Source organism: Trachemys scripta, chromosome 2 (genome assembly GCF_013100865.1).
Source record: "Trachemys scripta elegans isolate TJP31775 chromosome 2, CAS_Tse_1.0, whole genome shotgun sequence".
NCBI lineage: Eukaryota > Metazoa > Chordata > Testudines > Emydidae > Trachemys > Trachemys scripta.
In genome coordinates this window covers 15,046,847-15,073,156 of record NC_048299.1, presented here as the reverse complement: position 1 = coordinate 15,073,156, position 26,310 = coordinate 15,046,847, and the positions used below count along the sequence as shown (strand labels likewise).

At 45.4% G+C, this 26,310-nt stretch overlaps 1 protein-coding gene and 1 long non-coding RNA gene across 12 annotated transcripts in view; one reads left to right on the top strand and one right to left on the bottom strand.

The window, feature by feature from the left end:
* The window catches only part of PRKAG2 (protein kinase AMP-activated non-catalytic subunit gamma 2), a 393,593-nt gene that overhangs the window by 248,377 nt on the left and 118,906 nt on the right, over nt 1-26,310 (top strand). For 6 of the 10 annotated variants that reach the window (XR_004644380.1, XR_004644381.1, XM_034759959.1 and 3 more), the window contains one exon: nt 3,578-3,790. Coding sequence is in view for 7 of the 10 variants with exons in the window: in XM_034759959.1 (XP_034615850.1) it covers nt 3,578-3,790 (213 nt within the window). In the remaining 3 variants the exon portion in view is untranslated. Of the gene's footprint in view, nt 1-3,577; nt 3,791-26,310 lie in introns of those variants that run through there. The other 4 variants (XM_034759960.1, XM_034759962.1, XM_034759964.1 and 1 more) reach the window with 1 other exon arrangement.
* The window catches only part of LOC117872018, a 39,813-nt gene that overhangs the window by 2,077 nt on the left and 11,426 nt on the right, over nt 1-26,310 (bottom strand). The window contains exons 3-6 of one of the 2 annotated variants that reach the window (XR_004644383.1): nt 15,372-15,639; nt 5,207-5,329; nt 3,208-3,270; nt 490-769 (exon numbers count right to left, since the gene is read on the bottom strand). This is a non-coding gene — a long non-coding RNA (uncharacterized LOC117872018). The remainder of the gene's footprint in view (nt 1-489; nt 770-3,207; nt 3,271-5,206; nt 5,330-15,371; nt 15,640-26,310) is intronic. The other variant, XR_004644382.1, reaches the window with a different exon arrangement.

The following is a 26,310-nucleotide window of genomic DNA, read 5'->3' as shown; positions in this document are numbered from 1 at the left end:
CAAGTCTATCAAGATCATGACAGCCTTGCATGCATGTATTATATCAATTGTCATGGTGTAGCGTGTTCCCCCTTGCTCTGCCCCAAAGCGATAAAGCTTTGGAAATGGTGCATAGCCAATCAGTTAGTCATTTAATCTTCCTATCTGGGTATACAAAACACCATGGTGGACCTGAGCAGAGATTTCTCCCTAAAGTATGAAAGAGAGTTGGACTCTTGAGTCCTCAACAAAATATTCCTAGCTTGGGGATTTCCAGAGGTCAAGTTTTTTACTGCAGCAGCCAACACAAAGTGCAGGAAATTGTGTTCCAGCGGGGGGCTTTATTCCCAATCTCTAGGAGATGCTTTCCTCATTATATGGACAAAAGGTCTTCTTTCTGCATATCTTCCAACTCCATTGCTCTTAAAGGTCCTTATCAAAGTCAGACAGGATAAAGCCAAAATAATTTTGATTGCACCAACTTGGCCAAGGCAAATTTGGTTTCCTTACCTCATCAAACTCACCTCTTGCCCTCTGTGGCAGCTCCTGAACAAACCTTGACTGTTGTCTCAGAATGCGGGTCAAGTGCTCCATCCTAATCTGAACATCCTGCAACTACAAGCTTGATTCCTCAATGGTTCTTGGGACTAGAGACCACATGTTTATCTGAAGTTCAAAAGACATTGGTAAATAGCAGAAAGGAATCTACTAGACAAATTTACCTTCAGAAATGGAGACGATATAACCTTTGGTGTAACTGGTGCCATCCTTCCTTTCCTCAGTCTTTGACCTGTTGGAATTGAAAAATTCAGGCCTTTCTGTGAGTTCCATCAAGGTTCATTTAGTGGTAATAATAGCTTTCCATATGGCAGCTCAGTATTCGCTCACCCGACCACTGCAAGATTCTTAAAAGGACATTTTCTGCAGATTAGAGCCCCAACATCATTTTGGGATTTCAACCTAGTTCTTAACTAGGCCCTTGAAACAACCCTTTGAGCCATTAGCTACATGCTTGTTGCTACATCTGTCTACGAAGTTAGTGTTCTTGGTGATCATCACTTCTATTCAAAGAGTTGGGGAGATGGGAGGCTCTAATGGCCCACCCTTCTTTTACTTTGTTTTCCAAGGAGAAGGTAGCTTTACAACCTCATCCAAAGATCTTATCTAAGGTGTCCTCTGAATTTCATATCAACCAAACTATTCACTTTCTGTTTTTTTTTTCCTAAGCTGCATCAGCCTAAAACACAAGAGTCTGCTTTTCATACACTAGATATTGTGAGCATTAGCCTTTTACTTAGACAGGACTAAGCCATTCTGGAAAACCCCTAGAATCTTTGTTTCTATTGCATAGAGGTCTAAGGGAGCATCTGTCTCCATTCAGGGCATGTCTACATAGGGATAAAAAACCTGTGGCTGGCCTGGGTCAGCTGACTTGGGTTAGTGGGGGTTGGGCTGGCCTGGGTCAGCTAACTTGGGTTAGTGGGGGTTGGGCTCTGGGGCTGAAAAATCTCTGTGTAGACGTTTAGACTTGGGCTGTAGCCTGAGCTCTGGGACCCTCCACCCTCACATGGTTCCAGAGCTCAGGCACAAGACAGAACCAGAACACTGAGATTTTTCAGCCCCGCAGCCCAAGTCAGCTGACCTGGGCGAGCCACGACCACTTTCTAAATGGATCTTGATGTATTATTGCCTGCTATGGGTTCACTGGGGTTATACCTCCCTAAGAGTGATTGTCATCTAGCAGAGTGTGCAGTCTACATCTGTAGCATACTTAAAGACATTACAGTTGCTGAAATCTGCAGGGTTGCAACATGGTCCTCGTTGCACATGTTTTCCGACCACTGTGTCTTAATCATGCTGCAAGATCAGATGTGGCAGTAGGCAATGCAGTTCTTTCTTCAGTGGTGTTCTGAAACTCCCACCTCCTTAAATGGTTACTGCTAAGGAGTCACCTAAAATGGAACACTGTGATGGGGTGTGCAAACCCCACACTGGACAACAAGTGGTTAAGGAATTACTCCAGGCCCAGCCAACCCCACCCCCACCACACCTGTAGCAAATGCACCAACTGGAAGAGGAGTTAAAAGGCAGGGAAGTAGCTCACTTGGTAGCAGACCAGGAAAGAGAGCAGACCTGCAACGTTCAGTGGAGAAGGGCTGAGACAAAGGCCGAATCTTTCCCCAAAACAACTGCCCAAAGCTCCCTCCCTGAGGCAAGGGAGGGCCTACTACAGAAACAGCCTGAGAGGGAAGCATTCCCCTCTCCCTCTCATACAAACTCTGGACTTTGGTAATTCCTTTTGTTTGGTCTGGACTACCCCTGCAGGGGAAGGCCCTACGGCTGAGCTGCCCAGGAGGGTGGTCCAGACCACAAGAGGAGGCAGTTGCCACCCAAGAGAGGAAGAGAGCTACCACGCTATACACTGCCACCAGAAGGTGTCTTGGGATGAGTGGGCACCCTTCACACCATCTTAACCCAGAGGGCGACTTTGGGACAATCGCAAGGTGGGAGATAGGACGTGGCCTAGGGAAGGCAGCCTTAAGCAATCCCCTGGCTGTTAGATCATTGATCGCCCTCAAAAGGCCTGGGTCAGAGCCCAGTGGAGTGGGAGGGTGCTGGCTCCCCTATCAACAACCCTCCTGTAAGTCACATGCCTAAGCTATGAGCAGTATGTGGCGTTACCCTACCAACTGACCCCTGAGCAAGGACTATCACAAGCACCCACAGGGCACTGCTCGAAGGGGAAGGAGAGGTTACTCACCTTGTGCAGGTACTGCAGTTCTTCGAGATGTATGTCCCTGCAGTTGCTCCACTACCTGACCTCTTCCCCTCTGCTTCAAAACTGCCTCTGTGGGCTCTGCGGCAGAGGAGGAATGGAGGGCCCGATATAGTCTTGGTACAGGGCATGAAGATGTCATGTGAGCTGGCAGAACGGGCACTGCTACCAATAATCTCCAGTCAAAGGTTGGGTGCCTGCACATCTAAAGTGGAGCACCCACAGGGGGACACATCTTGAAGAACTGCAGTTACTGCACAAGGTGAGTAACCTTTCCTTCCCCGTACCTTTGCTCCTAATTTTATTCTTCACTGCTGGCTTGGATTTTTCTTGGATGATAAAATGAAGGAAAAAAATAAAAACATTTAAAGCTGTTGAGCTCCTTGCATATAGATATTGTCATTCTGAGATTAGTGTGGATATTAAAAGTAATAATAGTGCTGTACACTTACATGGCTTCTGTCATTTGCGAATGTCCATGCTTTTCAAGATAGATAGCTCCTGTTATCCCCATTCTACAGACAGGAAAATAGAGACACAGGAAGGCAAAGCTGGGAATAGATTCCCAGTTCTCTCCTCTAACCACTGCACAATGCTACCTCTTTGTATAATGGATTATACACAGGATACATTTGAATTATTTAAGTTTTAAGCAGAGGGAGGAGGAAATCCCCTTTAGAAACAGGAGGATGAGATGTGTATTTGTTTTTTTGAGGGAAGGATAGAAAAATTGGCTGAGCAAGTGCAGGCTCAGTTTTCAGCTTAGATTCTTCTCCGCTCTTGTTTTGATCTGCACTTTAATAACGATTTCTTTGTTTACAGCCTCCGGCCTCTCCTCTTCTCCATCTACCCCAACACAAGTGACCAAGCAGCCTCCATTTCCTCTTGAATCCTATAAACATGAACCCGAGAGACTAGAAACCCGGATTCACTCTTCTCCTCCGGACACAGGGCAGAGGTTTACTCTGCCTCCACCCCAAAATGCAGCCAAGCCTCCCACAGTGATGTCAACTCCCTGTGCTACCTCAAAAACAGTAAGTGGAGTATTTTGTTTAGAGTTTTCAATAGGGAGAGACCTGTGTGTGTTAGTATTTTTAATGGCTAAGAAGCTGGGAACTGTGCATGCATAATATGGTGCAGGTTGTGGGTAGTTGTACCCCTTTACATCAGCGATGTCCCAAGACTTCATGTTCCGTAGATAATATGTCATCTGTAATCTGAAGTAAACTGTGCAGTGGTTATAGGTCCTAGCATCTACATTTTGATCTGAAGTGCCAGGTCAGGGTAGGGTAAAGTTGTTCAGCCTGCGTGTTTTTTCCCCCAAGCCAACCTCTGAAATGGAGCTAGCAGAAAAGGAGAGTTTACGTAATTTTCCTGCTGGTCAATCGTTTGGGGAAGAACCAACCACCACTTCAAGCAGAAACTCTACCATAGCATCAGCTGCACCAGTCCCCAGCAGGTTTTCTTCCCCCAGTCCAGAAAAATGAGAAAGGAAAAGCACCACGGCCAGAAGCCATGGGCAGCTTAGGGTGACCAGATGTCCCGATTTTATAGGGACAGTCCCGATTTTTGGGTCTTTTTCTTATATAGGCTTCTATTACCCCCCCACCCCTGTCCCGATTTTTCACATTTGCTGTCTGGTCATCCTAGGGCAGCTCCCAGGAGCAGAGACTCCCTGGCAACCCGTCAGCAGACTGCATATTACAGTAGCTATCAATGCGTCTGGCTACTTCATTGTTGTCCCTGAAAGGCTGGTTGTGGGTGTTTCCGACTTCGCAGCATATTTCTGTAACACACACCTAGCAAAACTTCAAAACTTCCCATACAATGATAGCACATACAGTCCAACAGGATATTAATGTTCAACAGAGCAAGACTTTTAGAATGATACCTTACAAGGCATACTTTGTACAAAACATCCCATAATCATATCACCATAGTAAATACGGGGGTGCCAGGGTGTTGCTTTGGAGTGCAGAGTGTCACAATGACATTGTAAAGTGTTGTCATCAGTTGGTGTATTTTAGTTTTGGATGCATCTATACAAATGAAAGGTTGGGAGGAATGTAAATATTTAGGGCCTGATTTCCCCCTTGCTTTCCACCTTATGTCATCATTTATAACTAGGGTGACCAGACAGCAAGTGTGAAAAATCGGGACGGGGGTGGGGGGTAATAGGAGCCTATATAAGAAAAAGACCCAAAAATCGGGACTGTCCCTATAAAATCAGGACATCTGGTCACCCTATTTATACCTGTGCGGAGTAGGTGTAAGATGCTGCCATTCTGATTTAGTTATCTTCACTTTGCCCCAATATAAATGATGGCAAAAGGTGCAAAGCAGTGGGGAATCAGACCCTTTATGTTTAATTTTCAACAGATGCCTTTAAAACCTATTAAATCCTGGATAAGATCTACTGAGTGGGCAAAGTGTTAGGAGAACGTGACTCACCTTCAACAGCTTGGAGATGATTATGAGACCGATCGGTTCAGGATTCTTGTGTCTTTTAATGACGGAATAGCTCACACTTTTCTCAATAGTGCAGGTATACAGCGTTGCTCACAAATCTGACCACTGTAGAGGAACAACATTATTTTATGAGCATTGCATGCATACTTTGTTGTCTTCATTTATCCTGACTTTCTCTTCTGTTGTGGGGTAATAAAACATTTGTGTTCATAAAGCACATACCATAAACAAGTCCCTAAAAGCTTTGCTGCTTATTAAGGCAGTTTTTTCTCTGGTGAATGATTATTTTAAATCCCCTCTATAGATTATATGATAAATGATTCATGCTAACAGCTGTGGAATGCCCCTAGGTAAACAGTTTTGTCAATCAGAGGGAGGCTTGTATGCAGACATGGCAACCTGTCTCAGACATCACTTAAAAGATGAAATCATGTTTCTTCCAGAAACTTTTTATGTACTAGTCTTATAAGTAACATCTAAAATTACTGTAACCGAAAGAATTTAGAAAAAAGTCTCTATTTATTTACTTTGCGAGTCTCTGTTTTCCTCTATGTAGTCAGTTATTTAGGCCCCAGACATTCAAATATTTATGCACATGCTTAATTTTAAGCATGAGTAGTTCCATTTTATTTATTAATTATCATCATTATTATTTGTATTGTGGTAGCACGTAGGAGCCCCAGTCACAAACCAGGATCTACTGTATGAGGCTCTGTACAAACACACAACAGCAGGGGGACTAGGGGGAGGTGTAGAACCAGTAGCTAGAACTAATTTTAACTTGCCTTTTAGAACCTCATTAGATTTCAAGTTGTTTCTGTCCCTATACAGAACTGGCCTTTGGTATGCCTGGGAGTATGGCATTGAAGGGGTAAAAATCTGCTAGAGAAAAAGAGAAAGGGGGAGGGAAAAAAGTAATACTATTTATTTCCCTCCTGATATAATCTCAAAATTTCCTGTTGTGAAGAGCACGTTGAAGGATAGAATATTATCTTGAGCCTTAGATTTTGGAGAGAGGACGAAAATGTAGGAGGCAGCCCTTGACGGCAAGTAAAAAAAAAAAAAAAAGCATACCTCTTCAGAGCAGATAATCAGAATACTACACACCAATCCACACCGAATGGATGTTCAGGTTAATTACTATGTGACACATCTCTGCAGTGGTACTTGTGGGCACTACTTCTAAAATTTTAGATATTCATGAATATGCATACCATATTCTCTCAATAATGTATGTGTGTTTGTGTCTGTGGGGCCAGAGTGTTGTAATGAGGAATTTAGCTGATAAGAGATCAAAGCTGTAAACAGAGATTAGCATGCGCTACACTTAATAGGCCAAGTGCAACTTGATTTTTCAATGTACAGTTCATGAGACAGCTTGTACTTTGACCTCGTGTTGTTTGGACTATGTGACCTTCAGGCAATAAGTGGTGATGATAACTTATTCTTTTGAATGTGAAATTACTAACTATGATTGGAATGCAAAGAGCTTGTAAATTTAATAGTGAACATATTTCCCTGTTTCTGCTTTGCCCGTTTTGAAATGGAAAGTAATATGCTGAGAGCTTCATATTGCTGTTCTCCTTTTTCTTCCCTCCTCACTCCTTCCTCTGCGGTGTTATGGGCCGATGTGATGAAAGGGCCGGGGTTCCATTTATCACAAAAATGTACATGTTTGCAGAGGACATCACTCCCCAGGCCATTTCAGGGCCTTGTCCTCCCCTCCATGAGAATAAATCATGCGGAGGAAAGAGAACTCCCTGTTTTTCAACATGTGGAGCTTCCTTTGAATTCTCCTATTGGGGAGAGCAGGGTTTGTGCCTCCTGCCCCTCCCGAAAGAAGCCAAGGGTGATGCACCTTTAACGGCAAGGTCTCCAGGAGGCAAGAGTATCTGCACAAATGCCCCTTGCCTCCTCTATGCCCTCGGGTTCTATAGCCTCCCACCAGCCTCTGTAAACATGTCTTTTGGTCATGCATCAGGCATCCCTCCTCTTACACTGTGGTTATTCCCCTGCACCCATCTAAAGGGGACTCCTCAGCAAGAAAGGGAAGCCTTAGCCTAGAGCTCTGCAATGGGACTGGGGTCCCACAGAACCTGCTGCCATAATAGCAGGAGTGAGATGGGAGCGGGATTAAAAATAGTCCCGCACAGGGCTCTCAGCGTTGGCTGTTTTACTCTGCAGGTGTTACTCCTGGGGGAATTCTGTGCCACTGTGCATGTGCAGAATTTATGTCCCTCACAGATTTCTTTGTTTCCCTGCAGAAAAATGACTTTCTGACAGGGAAGCAAAGAGAAGCCACAAAAGCGGTCATGCGACCCTCCCCAGCAGTATGTTTCGGGTGCCCAGAGCAGCCAGCAGAGAGGAAAATCACTGTGGGGTGGGGGCAGGACTGGGGAAGACATGTCTGGTGGCTCCTACCCTGCACCGGGCTTAGTTGCTAGTCCTGGCTGGGCTGGGGAGGATGGGACTTCCTCTTCCCCTGCACTGCGGCCAGGTCAGACCCACCCCCAGATTTCTCCCCCGGCTGTAGGAAGCTCTGCAAACTCCCCACCCCTCAGCATTTCCTGCACCCATAGCTCCCCAGTTGCAGGGGGAGGGATCACTGTACAGGGAGCTGCCCCCATCCGTCCAACTCCTGTGCATCCACATCCTCATATCCAGACCCTCCTGCTGAGCCTGACCCACACACACACACCGAGAACCCCCCTCAGTGAGCCCCACTCCCCCTGCACGTTGACCACCCCAACGAGCCACCCGCACCCGGATCCCCACACTACTGAGTCCCACTCCCCCTGCACCTGGATCCTGACCCCCCCACTGAGCCCCCTATACACAGACCTCCTGCTGAACTCTATCCCCCCCACACCCAGATCCGCTGAGCCCCAACCACCTTCACCTGGACTCCCCTGCAGAGTCCCATTACCGTTGCACCCAGAACCCTCCAATAAGCCCCTGTGCATCCAGATCCCCCCCGCACCTGGATCCCCCACTGAGCTGCCCACACCCAGATTGCCTGACACAGAACCCTCTCAACTCACGCCTGGATCCCCTCACACTAAGCCCCTCCACATTTGGATCCTGCCTTGCTGAACCTGCCTGCCCACCCCTGGTGCACTGGCATGGAGGGGCAGGGCTCTGGGGTGTTTCTGGGGCAGGCCCAGTCCTTGCACTGTATCAGGGTTGGATGCAGCCTCACCGCTGAGTCTGTGTCCCTGGGAGAAAGGGGATCTGCACAGTGATCTCCCACCTCTGTGCAGTCAGTGGCCTGTTCTCCCCAATGCCATGCTGGAACCTCCACATTTATTTGACAAATAAAATTTGCAGAATTTTAAAATACTGTGCACATAATTTTTAATTTTTTGGTGCAGAATGCCCTCAGGAGTAAGGTGTAGGGTGAGGGAGAATCTGGAGGAGCCTAGTCCACATCTGCTTTACCCATTCCAAAATTCACAGCCCTCCAAGAGAGGAAGGAGAGGGGGAATGTGCCACAGAGATGGAACTGTATCCTCCTCCACACCTAGACATGAAGGGGAGTATGGGGCTTCAGAAACTACCTGCCTCTTTAACAGTGGCACTTCTCTCCAGGGCTTTTAATGCTGCTCCTTAGCCAAACTGTAGTAAACTCACAAACACAGCTGTTCACCTGTTTTGCATAAGGAATGATTACATCATACTCTTCTGCGGGCAGGGAGCCTGGGAACCAGGCTATGCACAGTAGGTCCCTCAATTTGGCTGTCTCTCTAAAAGCTGTGCCACACATCAAAGCCCCATAATCAGGCTGCTTTATTGCAGAGATTTAACCCTTCTGAAGAGAACTGGAACTGACGGTTGAATCTGAAGTTGTCTTACAAAAACCTCATGGGTGGGGGAAAGGGAGTCTGTTCTTTCCCTGTACAGAGATTCAGAATTTCAGCATTCAGGTGATTTAAGGCAGTATATTCATTTGCCAAGACATTACTGTGACTCACCATTGATTTATACTTCCGCAAACTCATAACAGAAATTAGAGATGAAAGGATTTAATAATTATCTAGTTTGTTACCTGCTAAGGAGTCTTTCCTGCAATACGTTTCCTAAAACAGTTATAGCCAGTCTAGTTTTAAATGCCTCATATTACGTGGTAACCACTGCTTACTTCTCTGTGCAAGATTATTACAGAGCCTAATGGATCTCAGTGGGCCCTAACAGGCCATCCTTATTTAAACAGAACTGCCAGTGAAACAGTTGCAGTCCATGTGAAAGTTGTAGTTAGTTAAAAGCTGGTGTATAGTTCATCTATTTGACAGTAGTCCATGACTGATATTTGGTTACTAAACCCAATAAATACAGACCTTTTTAAAAAGAGTATATATAGTTAGCGATCTGACAACTAAGTGGGGGTATTAACATTTCTCTACAAGTATCTGAAACGTTTAAATACCAGTGACCTGATTCTTCTCTCCTTTGCGTAAGTGTGTATCACTAATAACTCCATTGAATTCAATGGAGTCATAGTGGGGTCAAATTTTTGTGAGGGGAGAATCAAACCCAGTGGTGGAGGGGAATATTTAACAGGGCGAGGGGGCTATAACTAGGAGCAATGGGATGAAAATAAGAAAAATATAGGCTGAATATTAGGAAAAATGTGCTAACATTAGGCTGTATCATTCCACTGTTCTTTAACCAGCTATATCTCTTTCTTAAAAAACTACTTACCTGGTTTTGAAAACAATATGTACAATCATACCATCATGAAATATAGTTTTATTGATGTAGTTATACACTAGTTTCTAATAGCATTCACAGCCACTGGAGCGCTGGCTGTGGGTGTCTCCCACATATTTCAATAACAACCATATAGCAAAATCTCATAACTCCACATACAATGATGATACACACATTTTGACAGAACAATGAGTTTCAGGAAATTATGATTTTTTATATGATACCCTACAAGACAAGCTTTTGTACAAAATGTCACAACCATATAAATGATGAATATGGGGGTTACAGAGTGCTACTTTGAGGTATGGTGTGTCATGGGGCCCATTCTTGGAGCATCATGGGTACCAGGATTGGTACTCATATCATGGTCAGGATGAGGGCCCGTGGCCTGGCACCTACTGGCTTACCAATGCCCTACACTTATGCCTAGTGGTCTCCATGGAATCCCTGGGGTGTTCCTCGGTCACAGAGGTCATACTGTTCATCACATTCCGAGGTGAGATCACTGGTCAGGTTGGTGGCTGGGGCCATCATCCCATCACAGGTTTAGGCATCAGTGAGCCTTCACCTTGTGTAGCCTTTGGAGGCATCCCATCCAGGTCCACCACTCTAAGAGTGGGACCTGACTCTGCCACAGTTAACCACTTCCTCTTCGTCCCCAGAAAATTCAGCAGTACTTGGCTCTTCTCTCCTTCAAAGCCTGAGAATTTCAAGGCCTATCAGGAACTTTTGCGGTGTTTGGTTGTTTTTACTTGGGCATTCAGGCGTAGTTCCTGCAGGAGAATACCCATCAGTTATTGGACATCCTGTAGCCGTCTGCCCTGGGAGAGTGGCCTTCTCTATTAACAATGCACTCCTGGAAGTTCTTTGGAGCATGCTGGCTTCAATGCCATCTACTGCAAAGCATTTAGAAACAATGCTTTATACTGGTGCAAGGATTTGAGGGCTTTTACTCCCACCCTGGTCAAAACTTTGGTGAATGACAGAGCTTGGCAGGACAGATTTTAGTCCACCCCTACAGACAAGGACTCTAAGAGGATGGGCTTAATGGGTAGAAAGATCTATACCTCCTCTTCCCTGCAAATGCTGATTGCAAGCTCTCAGGCACTGTTGTCCAAATATGACTTTGTGAATTGGGACGGCTATGTGTAAATTTACAGACCAGCTGCCTGAAGCCTCCAGGAAGGAATTTTGGGTGTTCATCACTGACTGCTGGTTGGTTACACTCCATGCTAGATGTCATGGATACTTTGGCCTGAGTGATGGCCTCAGCGGTGACCTCGAGAAGGGTGTTCTGGCGGCATGCTCCCAGCAGGCTATAGAGGACCCTGGTATGAGAGCTGGTTTCTCTGTAGGACCTTAACATGGTCCTGGTGGCTTTGATGGAACCTCTGTTCCAGCCTCCTGCATCTTCTCCCTTCCCCTTTTGGTGTCAGAAACGTGCATTCCTTGTGGTGATAACATACGCAAGGAGGGGCTGTGAGTTGCAAGCTCTGAGGGCATATCCTCCGTATATGCAATTCTCCAAAAACAAAGTGACTTAATGACTGCACCTAAAGTGTTTGTCTAAAGTAGTCTCCGTTTTATTTGAACCCGTTGGTATATTTACCTGAGTTCTTTACGAAGCCACATTCATTTCCAGAGGAGCAGCGTCTCCACCCGTTAGATGTCTGATATCTAACCTTCTACCTGGACAGGACTGAAACATTTCATGCTTTGCCTTGCCTTTCTGTCATATGCGTATTGTATGAAGGGGCAAGTGGTCTCTTCACAAACAAATCTCTAGATGGAAAACAGCCTGTATCAAGACTACATATAAAATACCTTTGACTATGCCTCCTCAGTGGGTGTGAGTTCATTCTAAGAGAGTTAAAGCTCCATCAATAATGTTCCTAAGGGATGGCTCAATACTGGACATTTGCAGGACTGCTATGTGGTCATCGATACATATGTTTATGAACCATTATGCCATACAACATCATCCAAAAACTCTTGCAAACTTTGGGAAGGTGGTTCTGCAATCTTTGTTAGACTCTGAGATCCGCCTCCTGTGGGTCCTGCTTGGCATGAGTCATGTAAGTGGAATACACAGCTGCATCTACTCAAAGAAGAAATGATTACTTACTATAACCGTGGTTCTTCAAAATATGATGCAGATGTGCATTCCACAACTCACCCTTTGTCCCCTCTGCATTGGAGTCTAGTCTCAGGGCGTGCGGTATGAAGGGACTAAATTGGGGTCAAGGCAGAGCTGCCTCATATATAGGGCCCTACCAAATTCCTGGCCATGAAAAATGCGTCACAGACCGTGAAATCTGGTCTCCTCCAGTAAAATCTGATCTTGTGTGCTTTTACCCAATACTATACAGATTTCACGGGGGAGACCAGTGTTTCTCAAATTGGGGATCCTGACCCAAAAGGGAGTTGCGGGGGAGGAGGGGTCACAAGTTTATATTAGGGGGGTCATAGTATTGCCATCCTTACTTCTGCGCTGCCTTCAGAGCTGGGCGGCTGGAGAGAGAGGCAGCTATTAACTGAGGGGCCCAGCTCTGCAGGCAAAAATACAGAAGTAAGGATGGCAATAACATATCATGCCATCCTTACTTCTGCGCTGCTGCTGGCGGCGGCTCTGCCTTCAGAGCTGGGCTCCAGGCCAGCAGCCGCTGCTCTCCAGCTGTCCAGCTCTGCAGGCAGCACAGCCGCCAGCATCAGCACAGAAGTAAGGGTAGCAGTACCGCAACTGCCCCCCCACCCCCATAACCTTGAGACCCCGCCACAACTCCTTTTTAGGTCAGGATCCCTACACTTACAACATCGTGAAATTTCAGATTTAAATAGGTGAAATCATGAAATTTACTATTTTAAAAATCCTATGACCGTGAAATTGACCAAAATGGACCATGAATTTGGTAAGGCCCTACTCATATAGCCATGAGGCACAATCCCTGCCTCCTGTGAGTACTGCAAGGCAAAATTCTCTGGTTCCCGTGCACTGGGCACACACACCTAAGTGGAATAAATGTCTGCCTCACAGCTCGAAGAACCAGTTACAGTAAGTAACCATCTCTTCTCATGAAAGGAGGCCATGTTATAACAGTAATGGAATGTGTACTGCCCAATTCAGCATAAAACTGCAGCTAAGGAAGAGCTGTTCATGATGATTTGCAAGCTATATTTTTGCAGTTTAAGGCAAGAATACAGAAGACTATTTACCATCTAGGCTGTTCATTTACAAGAGCGTAGGGATTCTGCACCAAACCCTTTCATGAAAAGCATAGGACAGATCCCCCAGAACCTGAACTTGCCATTCCACTGCATCACCCTCTCTGAGCTACTGGCCCAGATGTGGAGCAGAGCTGGCAGCCATAAATGCGGTGCAGGCTGGGATCCATACGAGAAAACACTGTGGATTCTTAACCATCCACAGGTTTCCCAGTCCGTCTCCTGCCTTTGTGACACTGCTGCATATTGTATTCCCCACACCCAACATCTCAGGTCCTCTCCACAATGTTGCCTGTAATGACCTACAATGTTTTAAGACATGTAAGTCCTGACTGGCCTTGAAGGGAAATGTGCTGTACCAAGTGGCCATTCCTATGACTCTTCCTCCCTCCTCCTTCCCTAGTCCCATCCCTGGCCTAGGGAAACAGGGTCTATTGCAGCAACTGTGAAAAGTTTGCTGCATAAAGAAGAGGAAATACACCACAACCACCTTTCCCCTGAACATACCTTGCTTCACTCCACTCCCTGTGATATTCGGATCTTGCAGGTTTCTGCCTAAGCAGGAAGGGAGCATTTAGCTCTTTAAAAATGGAGCCTGTGTCTACCTTTAAATAAAATAATTGCAAGCAGCCAGAGTTGGCAATTGGAAAGTCAGCTGCATTGGGGTGCTGACTCATAATGGGACTAGATACCATCTCAGCAGCAGCTTGGAAAAATGTTTTCATTGTGTTGGTGCAGTGAACACAAAATATTTATTCTTTGAGCATATTCACAGCAGTGTTTTCAACTGGAACTAAGGGTCAGGTCATGTGTTTTTATGATGGCAATGATTTGTATAGTGCCAAAGATGTGCACCGTTCTTTATCGTTGTAAAAATAAGACAAGGTTCCAGCCCTGTAGATCTCACAATCTAATGTATAAAAACAAAACAATGGCACAATCAGTAAAAATATCAAATCATAAGGTGGGGAGTGTTGGGAAAGAGGGAGGTCATGACAAGGGGACAGGGTCAGAATTCTCTGGAGAGAGGAGCTTTTAACTTGATCGCTTGCATATGTAGGGTTACAATCAAATAAGTTATTAATTTTTAAAGTTTTATTTATTATTACTATTCAGATTAGAAGTTAGCTGAAAGTGGGGGGACTTGGGGGAAATCTAGAAATATGTCATTTCCCTGTGCTCCATAACAGGAAGAGTAAAAAATTATGATTTGAAGTTGTGTGTGCATGGTGCTGTGCAGACAAATAATAAACTGGATCCCTGACCTGAGGAGCTTACTTGCTTACTGCAAACATTACCACGTGGTACTTATTACCATAGGCATCAACAGGACTATTCATGGTTGTAAGTACTACTTCCAGTAGTGTTTGCAGGATAGGGTCTAAGTGTAGCCATAACACTACTACTGATGACGACACAAAAGGAGGGACATTGAGGGAAGGTAAGTTGAAGGTTACAATAATACATAATTTTGTGGCTGCTCTGGGTTGCTATGTACTTCTTTTGTTGGTCCGTAGTTTGGTTGTGTTTAGAAAATGATTATGGCCCTGATCCAGGAAAACACTTAAACACATGCTTAATTTTAAGCATATGAATAGTCCTGTTGACTTCAAAAGAATTGCTCACATGCTTAAAGTTAAGACCCTACTTTAATTGCTTTGCTGGATCAGGGCCTATATAAATTTATTTGTTAAAAGATTTAAAAGAGGACTAGGAGGGATATTGGGGACGAGAAGAGAAGATGACTGCAGAAGCAGAGTGGAATAACGGGTGATGGATTTGAGGCAAGCACAAGAAATTGGAGATGAGTGAAGAAAGAGAATAGGAGGAAGAGGGTGAAGACAAGGATCAGGGAAGGAGATGATAGTTTGACCACAATGAATCAGAAACAATTGGTGAAGTCAGGCTCAATCATTGGGCAATCATCAGAGCAGTAAGAGGAGCTGGCTGCAAAGGTACCACCCTGATGCCCTTCTGTTGGTGGGGGCTACTGGCTAAGCCTGGGGATTGTTACTTATTTAGAAATTGTAATGATGTCCATTGCCTCAGCACCGGGGCCCCTTATATCACTGGAAACAGCCCTTTACACAGAAATAGTCCTACAAAAGAAAAAATATCATAACCGGCATCTCATCCGCCCACATCTGTTAAGCATTCTGGTGGGGTCAATCAAGAACTTGTCCTAGCCCCTAAGTTTTACACCATGACTGAAGCTTACCAAATTTGGGTTCTGATGGACCTCTGGAGGGAGCAATTTCCAGATGTGTGACCCTCCATTGAAAACACATGGTCTCTCCTCTTGCAGTGTTTAACCTCAGAAATAGTCAGCAAGAATAACCAAGAGGATCTTAGCCTCCGTGATGGTACAAAGAGAGAGCAGCACAAGCTGGTCACCTAACAGTTCTCCTCACTACTTAGTCCTTTATAGATATGGAGGTTACACTTTGAAGAGGGAATACCATTGGCTGTTGCAGCCTTGTGGAAATCTATTGGGATACAAAGAACATTTCAGTTAATGAGCTAATGAAAACAAGAGATTCAGAGTGAGGTAGGGTTGTCTAATGGTTAGAGCATTAGCTTGGGATTTGAAAGTTCCTTGAGTGGTTACAGACGTGTATTCCACTCAACTGCACATGTGCCCAGTGCACTGAGGCCAGAGGGCTTTCTGTAGTAGAACCCACCCTGCACCTCCTCATAGCCTCTCCCAAGACTACATAAGGGCATCGCTGCCCCAATCCTCCTCAATTCCTTCTCAACATCTATGGCCTGAGTCAAAGTTCAGTGTGAGGTTTACCTGAGGTTACTGCATCAGTGAGTTTTCTCCCTGCCTTTTTTGTGAGTAGCTAGTAATTAGCAGTTAGTACCCAGTAGCTAGTTCATTTCATATGAAGCCCTGTGGTATGTTCTCACCAGGCTTTAAGCACTGCCTGTCATGTGGGGCGGCTATCCCAAATAATGACCCCCAAGTGCACTGCCTTTTGTGTCTAAGCGAGGGACACAGTAAAGAGAGGTGCAGTATCTGCCATTCTTTCAACAAAAGAATGCAGATAGCCAGATATCTGAATCTTAAATAGCACCTCCTGCAGAAGGTGATGAAGCCCACTTCAGCCCCACGGCCTTCGTCAGATTGTCTGGCCCCTCAGGCAGCTGCTGAGGTTATGGTAGTTTCTGATAGGCCTCATGACTAAGACTCTTCTCGGAGAAAAAGGCTGATCTTCCTCCCTGGGGCCTCCATGAATGAGGACCCCCATAAAACCAACCAGAATCATTCCAGATTGAGGAGAGACTCTCTCTTCTTCCTCCAAAGAAGGGCTCAAAACATCACCGGGACTCCTCAGGTACTCAGGGTAGAGCTGGACCCTTAACCTATATCTCCCCAGTACCACAGCAAGAACATATCAGTACCTTACTGTCAAGTACAGTTCCATCTGTGGAATGGCCATTGAGTCCGGAACCAATGCGCACAACTGTGGCACCGAAGCTGTCAGTACCAGCTAGTTCACAGGCTTATCAGGCAGCACCTGATTTGCTTTGCCTCTCTGTTCCAGGCTTTCTTGTGGTACATCAGTCCTTTATAGTGGAGATGCCCCTGCTGTTGCTGGCCCATTTGGATCTATTGCTTTGTTGCACAGGCTACCATCTGTGCTGGTGTTGGTACCAACTAGGAAGCCTACAAAAGATGTGACTTCAATACTGTCTTGGGCACTGACACTCTCCATGTCAGTACTCAGTTATGCCTCAGCTTCAACAATGGACTCTCTCTTGGCACCCACAGCTTTGGTACCAGGGCATTTCTCTGACAGGATACGAATGGTACTTCATTTGTTTGCACCAGTGTTGAAGTCCATCCCAGCACTGAGTGTCGATATAGTCCGCTCAATATCTTGTGGGGCATTTGCAATACTAACTACAATGTGGACTTCAGTACTCTTCTCATTGGGCTACAGACAGATCAGAGCATCTAGTGGTCCCTTCTGGTTTAGCTCCTCTATTGCCTACTGATTATTCAGATGGCTCTTTGCGATTTGTTTTCAAATCCTCTTCTACTTCACCATCTCCTCCTAGGCATTGGTCTAGTAAGTCTTCCAGGCTGTTTCCAGAGGGAGAACATTGGTACCAAGAGCAGGACCATTCCTATAATACAGACAGGTCGTTATGGCCCAGTACCTACTGGCCTCCTGTCTCCAAGGTCCTGATCATAGGCACACTTGAGGGGAAGATCACCAGACTGTTCGGCTAGTTGACTTCTATAGCCTCCTACATTGGGGGCACCTGCAGATGTTGTTCTCACTGAGCCATTATCACAGGACCAGGTCCTACCACAGGAGGATCCATTGGCTCCTGTTGCTTTGTCATCCTCCTGACCAGATGATTCATTGGATCCAGATTCCTCCTCCCCTATTCTCGAATATTTTAAGTCCTATCAAGATCACCTAAGCTAAGTTTGTCTAAGAGAACACAGACAAGCTCTAGACATTCTTCAGTTGTCAGCACCTGGGAGGGTTGGCCTCCCTGCAAATGAGGCTCTCTTGGAGCCAGCAAAGACCTTGCGATGCACACCAATCTCCTTAGCTCCTACAAGTAAGACAAACATTACTACGTCCTCATACAAAGCTTTGAATGTATTTATTCCCACCTGGTCCAAACCCCCTTGTGGTCACTGTCACCAGTGAGAGGTTGCAACAGGGCAAGTTCAAATTAACACCCAAAGAAAAGGAGGCCAAGAGGCTTGATTTGCTGTGGAGAAAGATTTATTTTGTCTTGTCTCTCCAGATGTGCATAGCTAATCACAGGTTCTTTTATAAAAGAATGACTTTGTAAACTGGATCATGTCTAAATTCACTGAAAAACTCCCTGAAGATGCAAAGGAAGAGTTTAAGGCTTTCCTGGCAGAAGGTCTCTAGCAGCCACATCAGTGATCCAGTTGGCACTTGACACAGCAGATGTTTCTTCTAGGGTACGGCCTCTGCAATAACAACTAGAAGAACCTCTTGGTCACAAAAATTCCAGTATAGCCTCTGACATCCAACACACTATACCCTTTGGATGGTCAGTTTCTGTTCTCTGAAAAAAATGAAGAGATTTTACACTCATTTAAGGACTCCCGTGCTACACTCTGTTTGTTAGGAGACTATACACCAGCCACCAAGAGATAGGAGGACAGGGCCCAGGAATCATAGCACCATCAACGGTATTACAGGCAAGCAGTATTACAACAGTACTATTGGCAACCTACTTACACTTCTGGCAACGTCTTTCCAAAGAGGAGACATAAATCAGAGGAAGAGACCATCTGGCTTCAACTCCAACCAGCCAACTTGTCCTTAGTTATCCTTTGGTACGCAATCCTTTTGACTTACGCCTTGAGGACAGCAGTCAAGTTACTGGCAATCTTCCTGTCATTTCTCTCCCATTTGGGACCAGATTGTCCCACTTTCTCAATTCTTGGGAAGCCATAACAATGGACAAGTAGGTCTTAAGCACTATGCAACTGGGATACTCTATCCAGTTTTTCTTTTCCCCTACTTGCCCACCTGTTCCATCCCTTTTCAGGTGCCCTCTCATGAGTTGCTGCTTCCACAAAAAGTTCAGACTCTACTTGCTTTAGGGGCCATAGAAGAAGTCCCCCTTCAACATCAGGGCAAGGGGTTTTACTCATGGTACTTTCTGAGACCCATACTCAACCTTCAGAATCTCAACAAATGCATCAAATATATGAGATTTCATATAGTCATCCTAGTGACAATCCTTTCCTCGCTAGATTGAAATAATTAGTTTGGTGCCCTGGATCTTCACAACACTTATTTCCATGTGGCCGTATTGCCAAGCCACTGGAAGTGCCTGATATTCATGGTTGCAGTACTCCCATTCAGCTTGTCCTCAGCCCTGCCTGAATTCACCAAATGCTGGGCAGAGGTGGTGCCTATTTGCGGAGGGAGGGGATTCATTCTTCCCTCTACCTGGACAACTAGCTAGTGGTGAGGCAGATCTGAAGGCCAGGTTCTCCGCCACATCCAGTTCTTGTATTCTGATATGGGACTCCCTTAATCTCTCATGTTGAAGTTGTTCCACTGTGTATAAATAGAGTCACTGGAGCAGAGAGACTGAATCCTAGGTCTCCTACTTCCCAGGTGGGAGGTAGGTGCCCTAACCACCAAGCTGTAGAGTCACTCTCTCTCTCTTTTTGCCCAGGATTCTAGGTATTTATCCAAAGTGGAGAGATTAAGGGAGCTCCTCATTAGAATATCCCATAGCTCAGTGGTTAGAGAACCCTCCCGAAAGGTGGGAGACCACTGTTCAAATATTTTCTGCCTCAGACAGAGAGGGGAATTGAGTGTAGATCTCCCACATCCCAGGTGAGTAGTTTTAACCACTTGGCTTGAAAGTGGTAAGGTGGTCACCATTCCCAGTCAGATTTTGATTGAGACCCAATCTGGCAGGAGTGCTTAGAGGCCATCTACCAGATTGGGTCTCACAGGTGAGATTCACACTCTTCTGCCTACCTTCCCCCAGTTCGTGGATCGCGCTGGAGCTAAAGTGGGAGATAGGCATCTGGATTTCTAGACAAAGGCAGAGACAGAAACTCAGGCGATCAGAGAACTTCTATAGCAAAAATGTAGCCACTGCGTGCAGGCACCTACAGGATAAGGTGGCAGCTGAGTGAGGGTTTTGTGGATCACAGTGGTGCCCAAAACTGGGATTTACCTTTGAGTACATTTGTGGATCTGGGCCTCAGTTCCCAATCTATAAAAAATTGAGATAATACTTCCCTATCTCACATGGAGTTGTGAGGTACTCAGATACTATGGTAATGGGGGCCATATAAATACCTTAGATAGATAGATAGCAAGTATTCCTATTAACCAGACACTTTAATACTAAAGAAGGAGATAAAGTATTTTATAGATCACCACCCTGTTATTAGACTCTGACTTGAAGTAACGATTTACATATAGGATCACTGCTGAAGTAGATTACTGCTCTGGCCCCCCAAGTTTAGAGTTTCCTCCTAAACAATTCAGAAATATATTCAAAACTGATCATTTTCAAAGAATTAGTGTATGACTTTCTGATAAAAGCACAGTACACAAATTAGTACGCATGCATATTCACTGGCTATGAAATTGTGAACCACAATGTAGGCTTGTATTTATTTATTTTAAATGTTTTTAGCTCTAGTGGTTGTGAAAATAACTTTAGAAACATAAACTAATGCAGTGGTATGGGCTGGCGTCTACAGAGAGCCTTAAATAATATTTTTTATTTCTGTAATAGGTATTAACTCCCCTCTCCTTCCCCCCACGAACACCACCACCTATTCTGAGCTCTAGGTGACTTTGCCAAAAGTTAAAAATACAGTCAAAATAAAATTAAAACCAGCAGCTTCTTTACCTTCATAAGTTAAAATAATAATAACCAGTAACCAACTACAGAAACACCAAAGCCAAACCAACCTCCTTTCTTCATAAATAGCCCTTATTGTATCCCTGTCTCTCCAAAGGAGTCTTGCAGTAAGTATGCCATGAAGGACACCATAGCTGGAACTCCCTCCCTCAACCCAAAATAGCGAAAATCAGAGGGCCCTTCATGGAGACTGCCCTGTCAGCAGCTTCTTCTCTTATACTAAAGAGACTCTTGCTTGAGCACCTTCACTGATCACAACCGTGGCAATATGGCACAGGGAGCGAGGTAGTCTCTCAGTTAGGCTAGTACAAAGCTCTGAGAGCTGTGAAACAAACCACTTACCTCCATAGGCCATTTTAGTGGCTTTAAGTGGTTCCTCCCTGTCAGCCTTGGAAAGACTCACGCTCCAGAGCCCGAACTACATATTTCTCTCAGAGTACAGTAACTCCCCACTTAACGTCCTCTCGTCCCTGCTCAATTACAGAACATGCTCCATTTAAAATTGTGCAATGCTTCGGTATAACGTCGTTTGGCTGCCTGCTTTGTCCACAGCTGGCAGCCCCCCTATCAGCTCCCCTACACACACATCCACAGTGCCTTCCACCCGCCGGCAGACCCCGCAGATCAGCGCCTTCCCCCTCCTCCCCCTGCCTCCGGCAATCAGCTGACTTGCAGTGTTCAGGAGGGAGGAGTGAGGACTTGGCGCGCAGGTTCCCCCTCCCTCCTGAACGCCGCAAACCAGCTGATTGCCGCGGGCAGGAGGGAGGGAAGAGGAGGGGGGGGAAGAAGAGGCAGGTTAAGGGTGGGGACTTGGGGGAAGGGGTGGCATGGGCGGGCCGAGGGTGAGCCCCCACGCCCCTTGCAGAGTAGGGGAAGCTGCTGCTGTGCAATGTGCTTCTCCTAGCCTACAGCAGCTTCAGCCTCCTAGCCTGCCTCATTGTCTCCAGTGCCAGTGGGCTGTACCTGTGTAGGGTACGGTGGGGGCATCTCCCAACTATAGTACTGTACGGCAAAAAAAAATTTCCCTGGAACATTTACATTCATTCTTATGGGGAAATTGGATTCACTTAACATAGTTTCACTTAACATTGTAGTTATGTTCCTGAAAAATGCGACTTTAAGTGAGGAGTTACTGAAATTTTACCAAGGTTATGGATGAGTCAGTATTGGGCTTGACACTAAAAGCATGCATTTTTCACCCAACTATCTTTATAATGTAGCCTTGCAAACTTGTCACGAACGTCCATCAGTCTAGGTATCAAATATCTTCTCACCCACCTTTCTCCTGGATGATGATGATGATCAAGAAAAAAAATGGTTTAATCAAAAAATATACCTAAGTAAAGGAATCCAATCATTTTAGGCTTTAAAATCAAATGGTTTGTTTGTACAGTGCCTAGCACAATGGGGTCCTGGTCCATGAATAGGGCTCCCAGGCTCTATGGTAATAAATAATATTTGGCAAATAGTAAATTTGTTGAATTTAAGCCAGATTTGGCCAGTTGTGGAGCAATACTTGTTTTACCTCATTTATTTGGTACTCAAAATATTTGCTGAAGTACAAAAGTGAAAAATTAAGAGCCTATGGGTTATTCACAAAGGGCTATATTCTCTGAGCACTCTGGCCTCAGTCCAGCAAGGCACTGAAGAAAGGGCTTAGCTTTAATATAAATAATCTCATTGACTTCAGTGGGTCAGGATGAAGCCTTGGGTAGGCTAGGCTCACAGGTAAAGGACCCTCTTCCCTTGCTCATTTTGAACATCACAGTATTTTTGGAGTGCCACCATAAGTATAATTTAAATCGGTTTGTCACACAACCCTGTGTGTTGGCTTGCACTGCAAATAGCAATTTAAACCTCTGCCTGTCATCTTCCTGCTACAGCTCCCTGTCAGCTAGTTTGCCTACTCCCCATGCTATAGTAAGAAACAAGGTCCATTTATGTAGGTTTAAAGAGGAACAGGAGCAGGCTTCAGACTCAAGAGCATTGAGCTGAGCATGTGTGTGTACCTACAGTGTATATTTTTAAGGATATACAGTACAGACATATAAGAAGGGGACACGTAAAATCTGAAACAGGTTTTAATATTAGGCAACTGTGACGGTTCTTGAGGTACCCAGGACTGTAAATCACTTTGTTACCCCACCCCCACCTTGAGTGAGAGGGAGACTTGCTTGTGCTTAACAGGGTATCGGTGACCTGTCACCATCAGCACAGGCACAGACTTTCCAATGTGCCAGGGGGTGCTCGACCCCCGGCTCTGCCCCAGGGCCCCCCCCCCCTCCACTCCTTCCCCCAAAGCCCCACCCACCTCTTCCTGCCCCTGTCCCACTTCTTCCCGCCCAGTTCTGCCCCCTCCCCTGAACACACTGTGTTCTTGCTCCTTCCCCCTCCCCCCACATGCCGCAAAACACCTGATTGCTGCGGGCGGGAGGTGTGGGGAGGGAGGGGGAGACGCTGATGGGCAGTGGGTGGGAGGCACTGGAGGGAGGGGGAGGTTCTGATTGGGGGCTGCCAGTGGGTGCTCAGCACTGACCATTTTTTCCCTGGGTGCTTCAACCCTGGAGCATCCACGGAGTCGGCGCCTATGACCATCAACCTGTTAGTCACCCAAACACTCCCCTCTGGACTATGTCAGTCCTTATTTTGCCTTGCAAGTTAACAATAGGTATACTCCAGCCCCGAGACCATTTGAAACATTCCCTTGTAGTGTCCAACTGCATATCCACTGAACACTCACCGAAATACTTGGTGTGCTGTCCCTAAGGGAACAGTGTACATACCACCTTGTATGATTCAACTCAGGATCAGCATTGAACAAGAAGTTAATGATCAAAGATTCAAGAGATAGTGAGTAAGGATAATGGAATAAAGTATAAAAGCTGTTTATCTGGCACTTCACCAACCAGAAAGCTCTATAAACCGACATTTCTAATCTTCATTGAAATTCTGGTTTATAGTCCTTTTGGCGTGGGGCCGGCAGTGGGTTGGGGTGTGGGAGAGGGTGCGGAGCATGGGCTCTGGGAGAGAGTTTGGGTGCAGGAGGTGGTTGGGGGCAGCGGGTTGGGGTGCAGGGTGCCAGATTAAGGGGACATTCACCTTGGGTGGCTCCCCACAAGCGGCAACCTGTCCTGGCTGCTCCTAGGTGGAGGCATAGTAGGCGGCTCTGCGCACTGCCTCTGCCCGCAGGCACCGCCCCCACAGCTCCCATTGGCCATGGTTCCCAGCCAATGGGAGCTCCAGAGCTAATGCTTGGAGCAGAGCGGGGGCAGCACGTGAAGCAGCCTAGGAGCAGCCGGGACAGGTCGCCACTGGGGAGCTGCCTGACGTGAGCGCCCCCCGGATCCGGCACCCCACACCCCCTCCCGCACCCCAACCCGCTTCCCCAAGCCCCCTCCCGCACCCAACTCCCTTCTTCTTTGTTAAACGGCAGTTTTCACTTACTGGCACCACCCATTCCCGCAACATGCTGGATAAACCAGCTTTTTACATATAAAAATCATAACCTGTTTCTAAAGGCTAAACTTAGTTTAACAGGCTAACTGTCTGTCTAAAGAAGTTTATCTCACCCAAAGCCTTTTGCAGCATTTTCCACTGAGGTAGGCAGAGATCCAATTTTCATGAATGTAAACACACTGCCTGTTTACTTTCCAGTTGGAGGATCAAAGGGTGTCTTTTCGCCTTCTTATAGCCCCAAAGTTCATTGTCTGTACTGAGTCAGGATAATTCCCATGGTGGTGTGCTGCTGCCCTTTTGATTTCATCTCCCCCTGTTTACTTCATATGTAGATGTGTAGCCACTGTATTATCTTACAATGCTTTATTCACATGCTGACAGAGACAAATGAATAAACATCTTTCCTCAGACACAAAACATGTTTTTTGCAGTGTTGTAGTCATGTTGGTCCCAGGATATTAGAGAGACAAGGTGAGTGAAATAATATCTCTTATTGGACCAACTTCTGTTGGTGAAAGAGACCCGAAGAAGAGCTCGATGTAGTTCAAAGATATCACCCCCTTTGTCTCTCTAGAAGACCTCTTTGTCAATTCTGCCTTGATACGGTCTTTAAAACACATTTTCGGTATCTCGGCTCTCTCTGAGCTGTGGCGCAAACGTAGTATTTGTACAAACATTTCCCGGTGATAATGGTGACCAGCACGCATGATGCTGGCTTTCATTTAAAATATCATATGACATTCTTTGATGAAGCAGAATGTACAGGATATTCTTGTAACTCCCTTGCCAGTTGGCATTGAAAGTTTTTTGGGTCACAGTAATATTCCTACATTTGTAGACGTATGTAATGTGTATTATAGCATCAGGTATATTAGCCAGATACCTCTAGCTCTCTCCCCACAAATATATAACCTTTGCAATTCAGCCTTGAAATATGTACTCAACAACAATTTCACCAGGTGTTAGCATGGACTAATTTATTAGGAGCAAAACAGGTCAAAAATGGTTTCCATTTTATATATTGTAGACATGTTCACCAAAAGCATTACATTTTTATTATGTATGGGTTGGAAGATGCCAAAATTTTCTGGCTCAAAATGCAAGTTTTGTGGTTAACTCACTGGCACAATGCTGTAAGGATATTCTACCTTTGTGCAAGATAATTGGTCAAGAGTCCTGAAGTTAGCCTTTCTGTTAAGGATCAGTTACTGTTCCCATTGAAGTCAATAGCAAAACTCCCAGTGACTTCAGGAGGAGGATCAATTCTCTGAGATTCTCAACAATAGAACTGTAGGGAAAATATAGCAAAAATGCTTCAGAATAGTAAGTTCTCCATTTCATCCAGTTTCCTCATTCCTGACTCTGAGCTTGCTATCCACATATGACTGATGATGATTTAATTGTTCACAATGGGCTAAATTCTTTATTACACCCCTACATTCCACTGAAACTAATAGAGATCCACAGATGTAATTGAAGGCACAATGTAGCCTACTGTTTTAATATATTAACTGCTTAAATTAATATTATATTATTAATATCTATTATTAAGGATAAGGATGGCAGAACAGCTGCAGCTGGGAGACTATTTAATGCTGGTAAACTGGGAAAGGATTCCCCACGCAACCAATCCTACTTGGGACTGCTGGTGGATACAAACTTCTAGTGATGTGTCAAGGCAGATGGAGAAAAAACCCTTTCAGGGAACCCTTCCTTCACAAAGAAATTATTTAAAATGTGCTGTTTCCAAGAGGCCCATCAACCATAGTATATAAGTGCCAAATACAGTAATTAAGATTGGCATCACGTTATCCATGTCAGACTTTATTGTGAATTCCTTTTTTATTTTTTTCCCTTTCCCTGACCTTGGGCACTTTGCTTCCTAATCTGAGTGTGCGCACACGTGATTTCCTTGTCTTTGGCTATGGTGGGAGCAGGTGGGTTTTCCATTATGCTCTGTTTCAGAGTAGCAGCCGTGTTAGTCTGTATCCGCAAAAAGAAGAACAGGAGTACTTGTGGCACCTTAAAGACTAACAAATTTATTAGAGCATAAGCTTTCGTGGACTACAGCCCACTTCTTCGGATGCATGCATCCGAAGAAGTGGGCTGTAGTCCACGAAAGCTTATGCTCTAATAAATTTGTTAGTCTTTAAGGTGCCACAAGTACTCCTGTTCTTCTTTTTGCGGATACAGACTAACACGGCTGCTACTCTGAAACAGAGCATAATGGAAAACCCACCTGCTCCCACCATAGCCAAAGACAAGGAAATCACGTGTGCGCACACTCAGATTAGGAA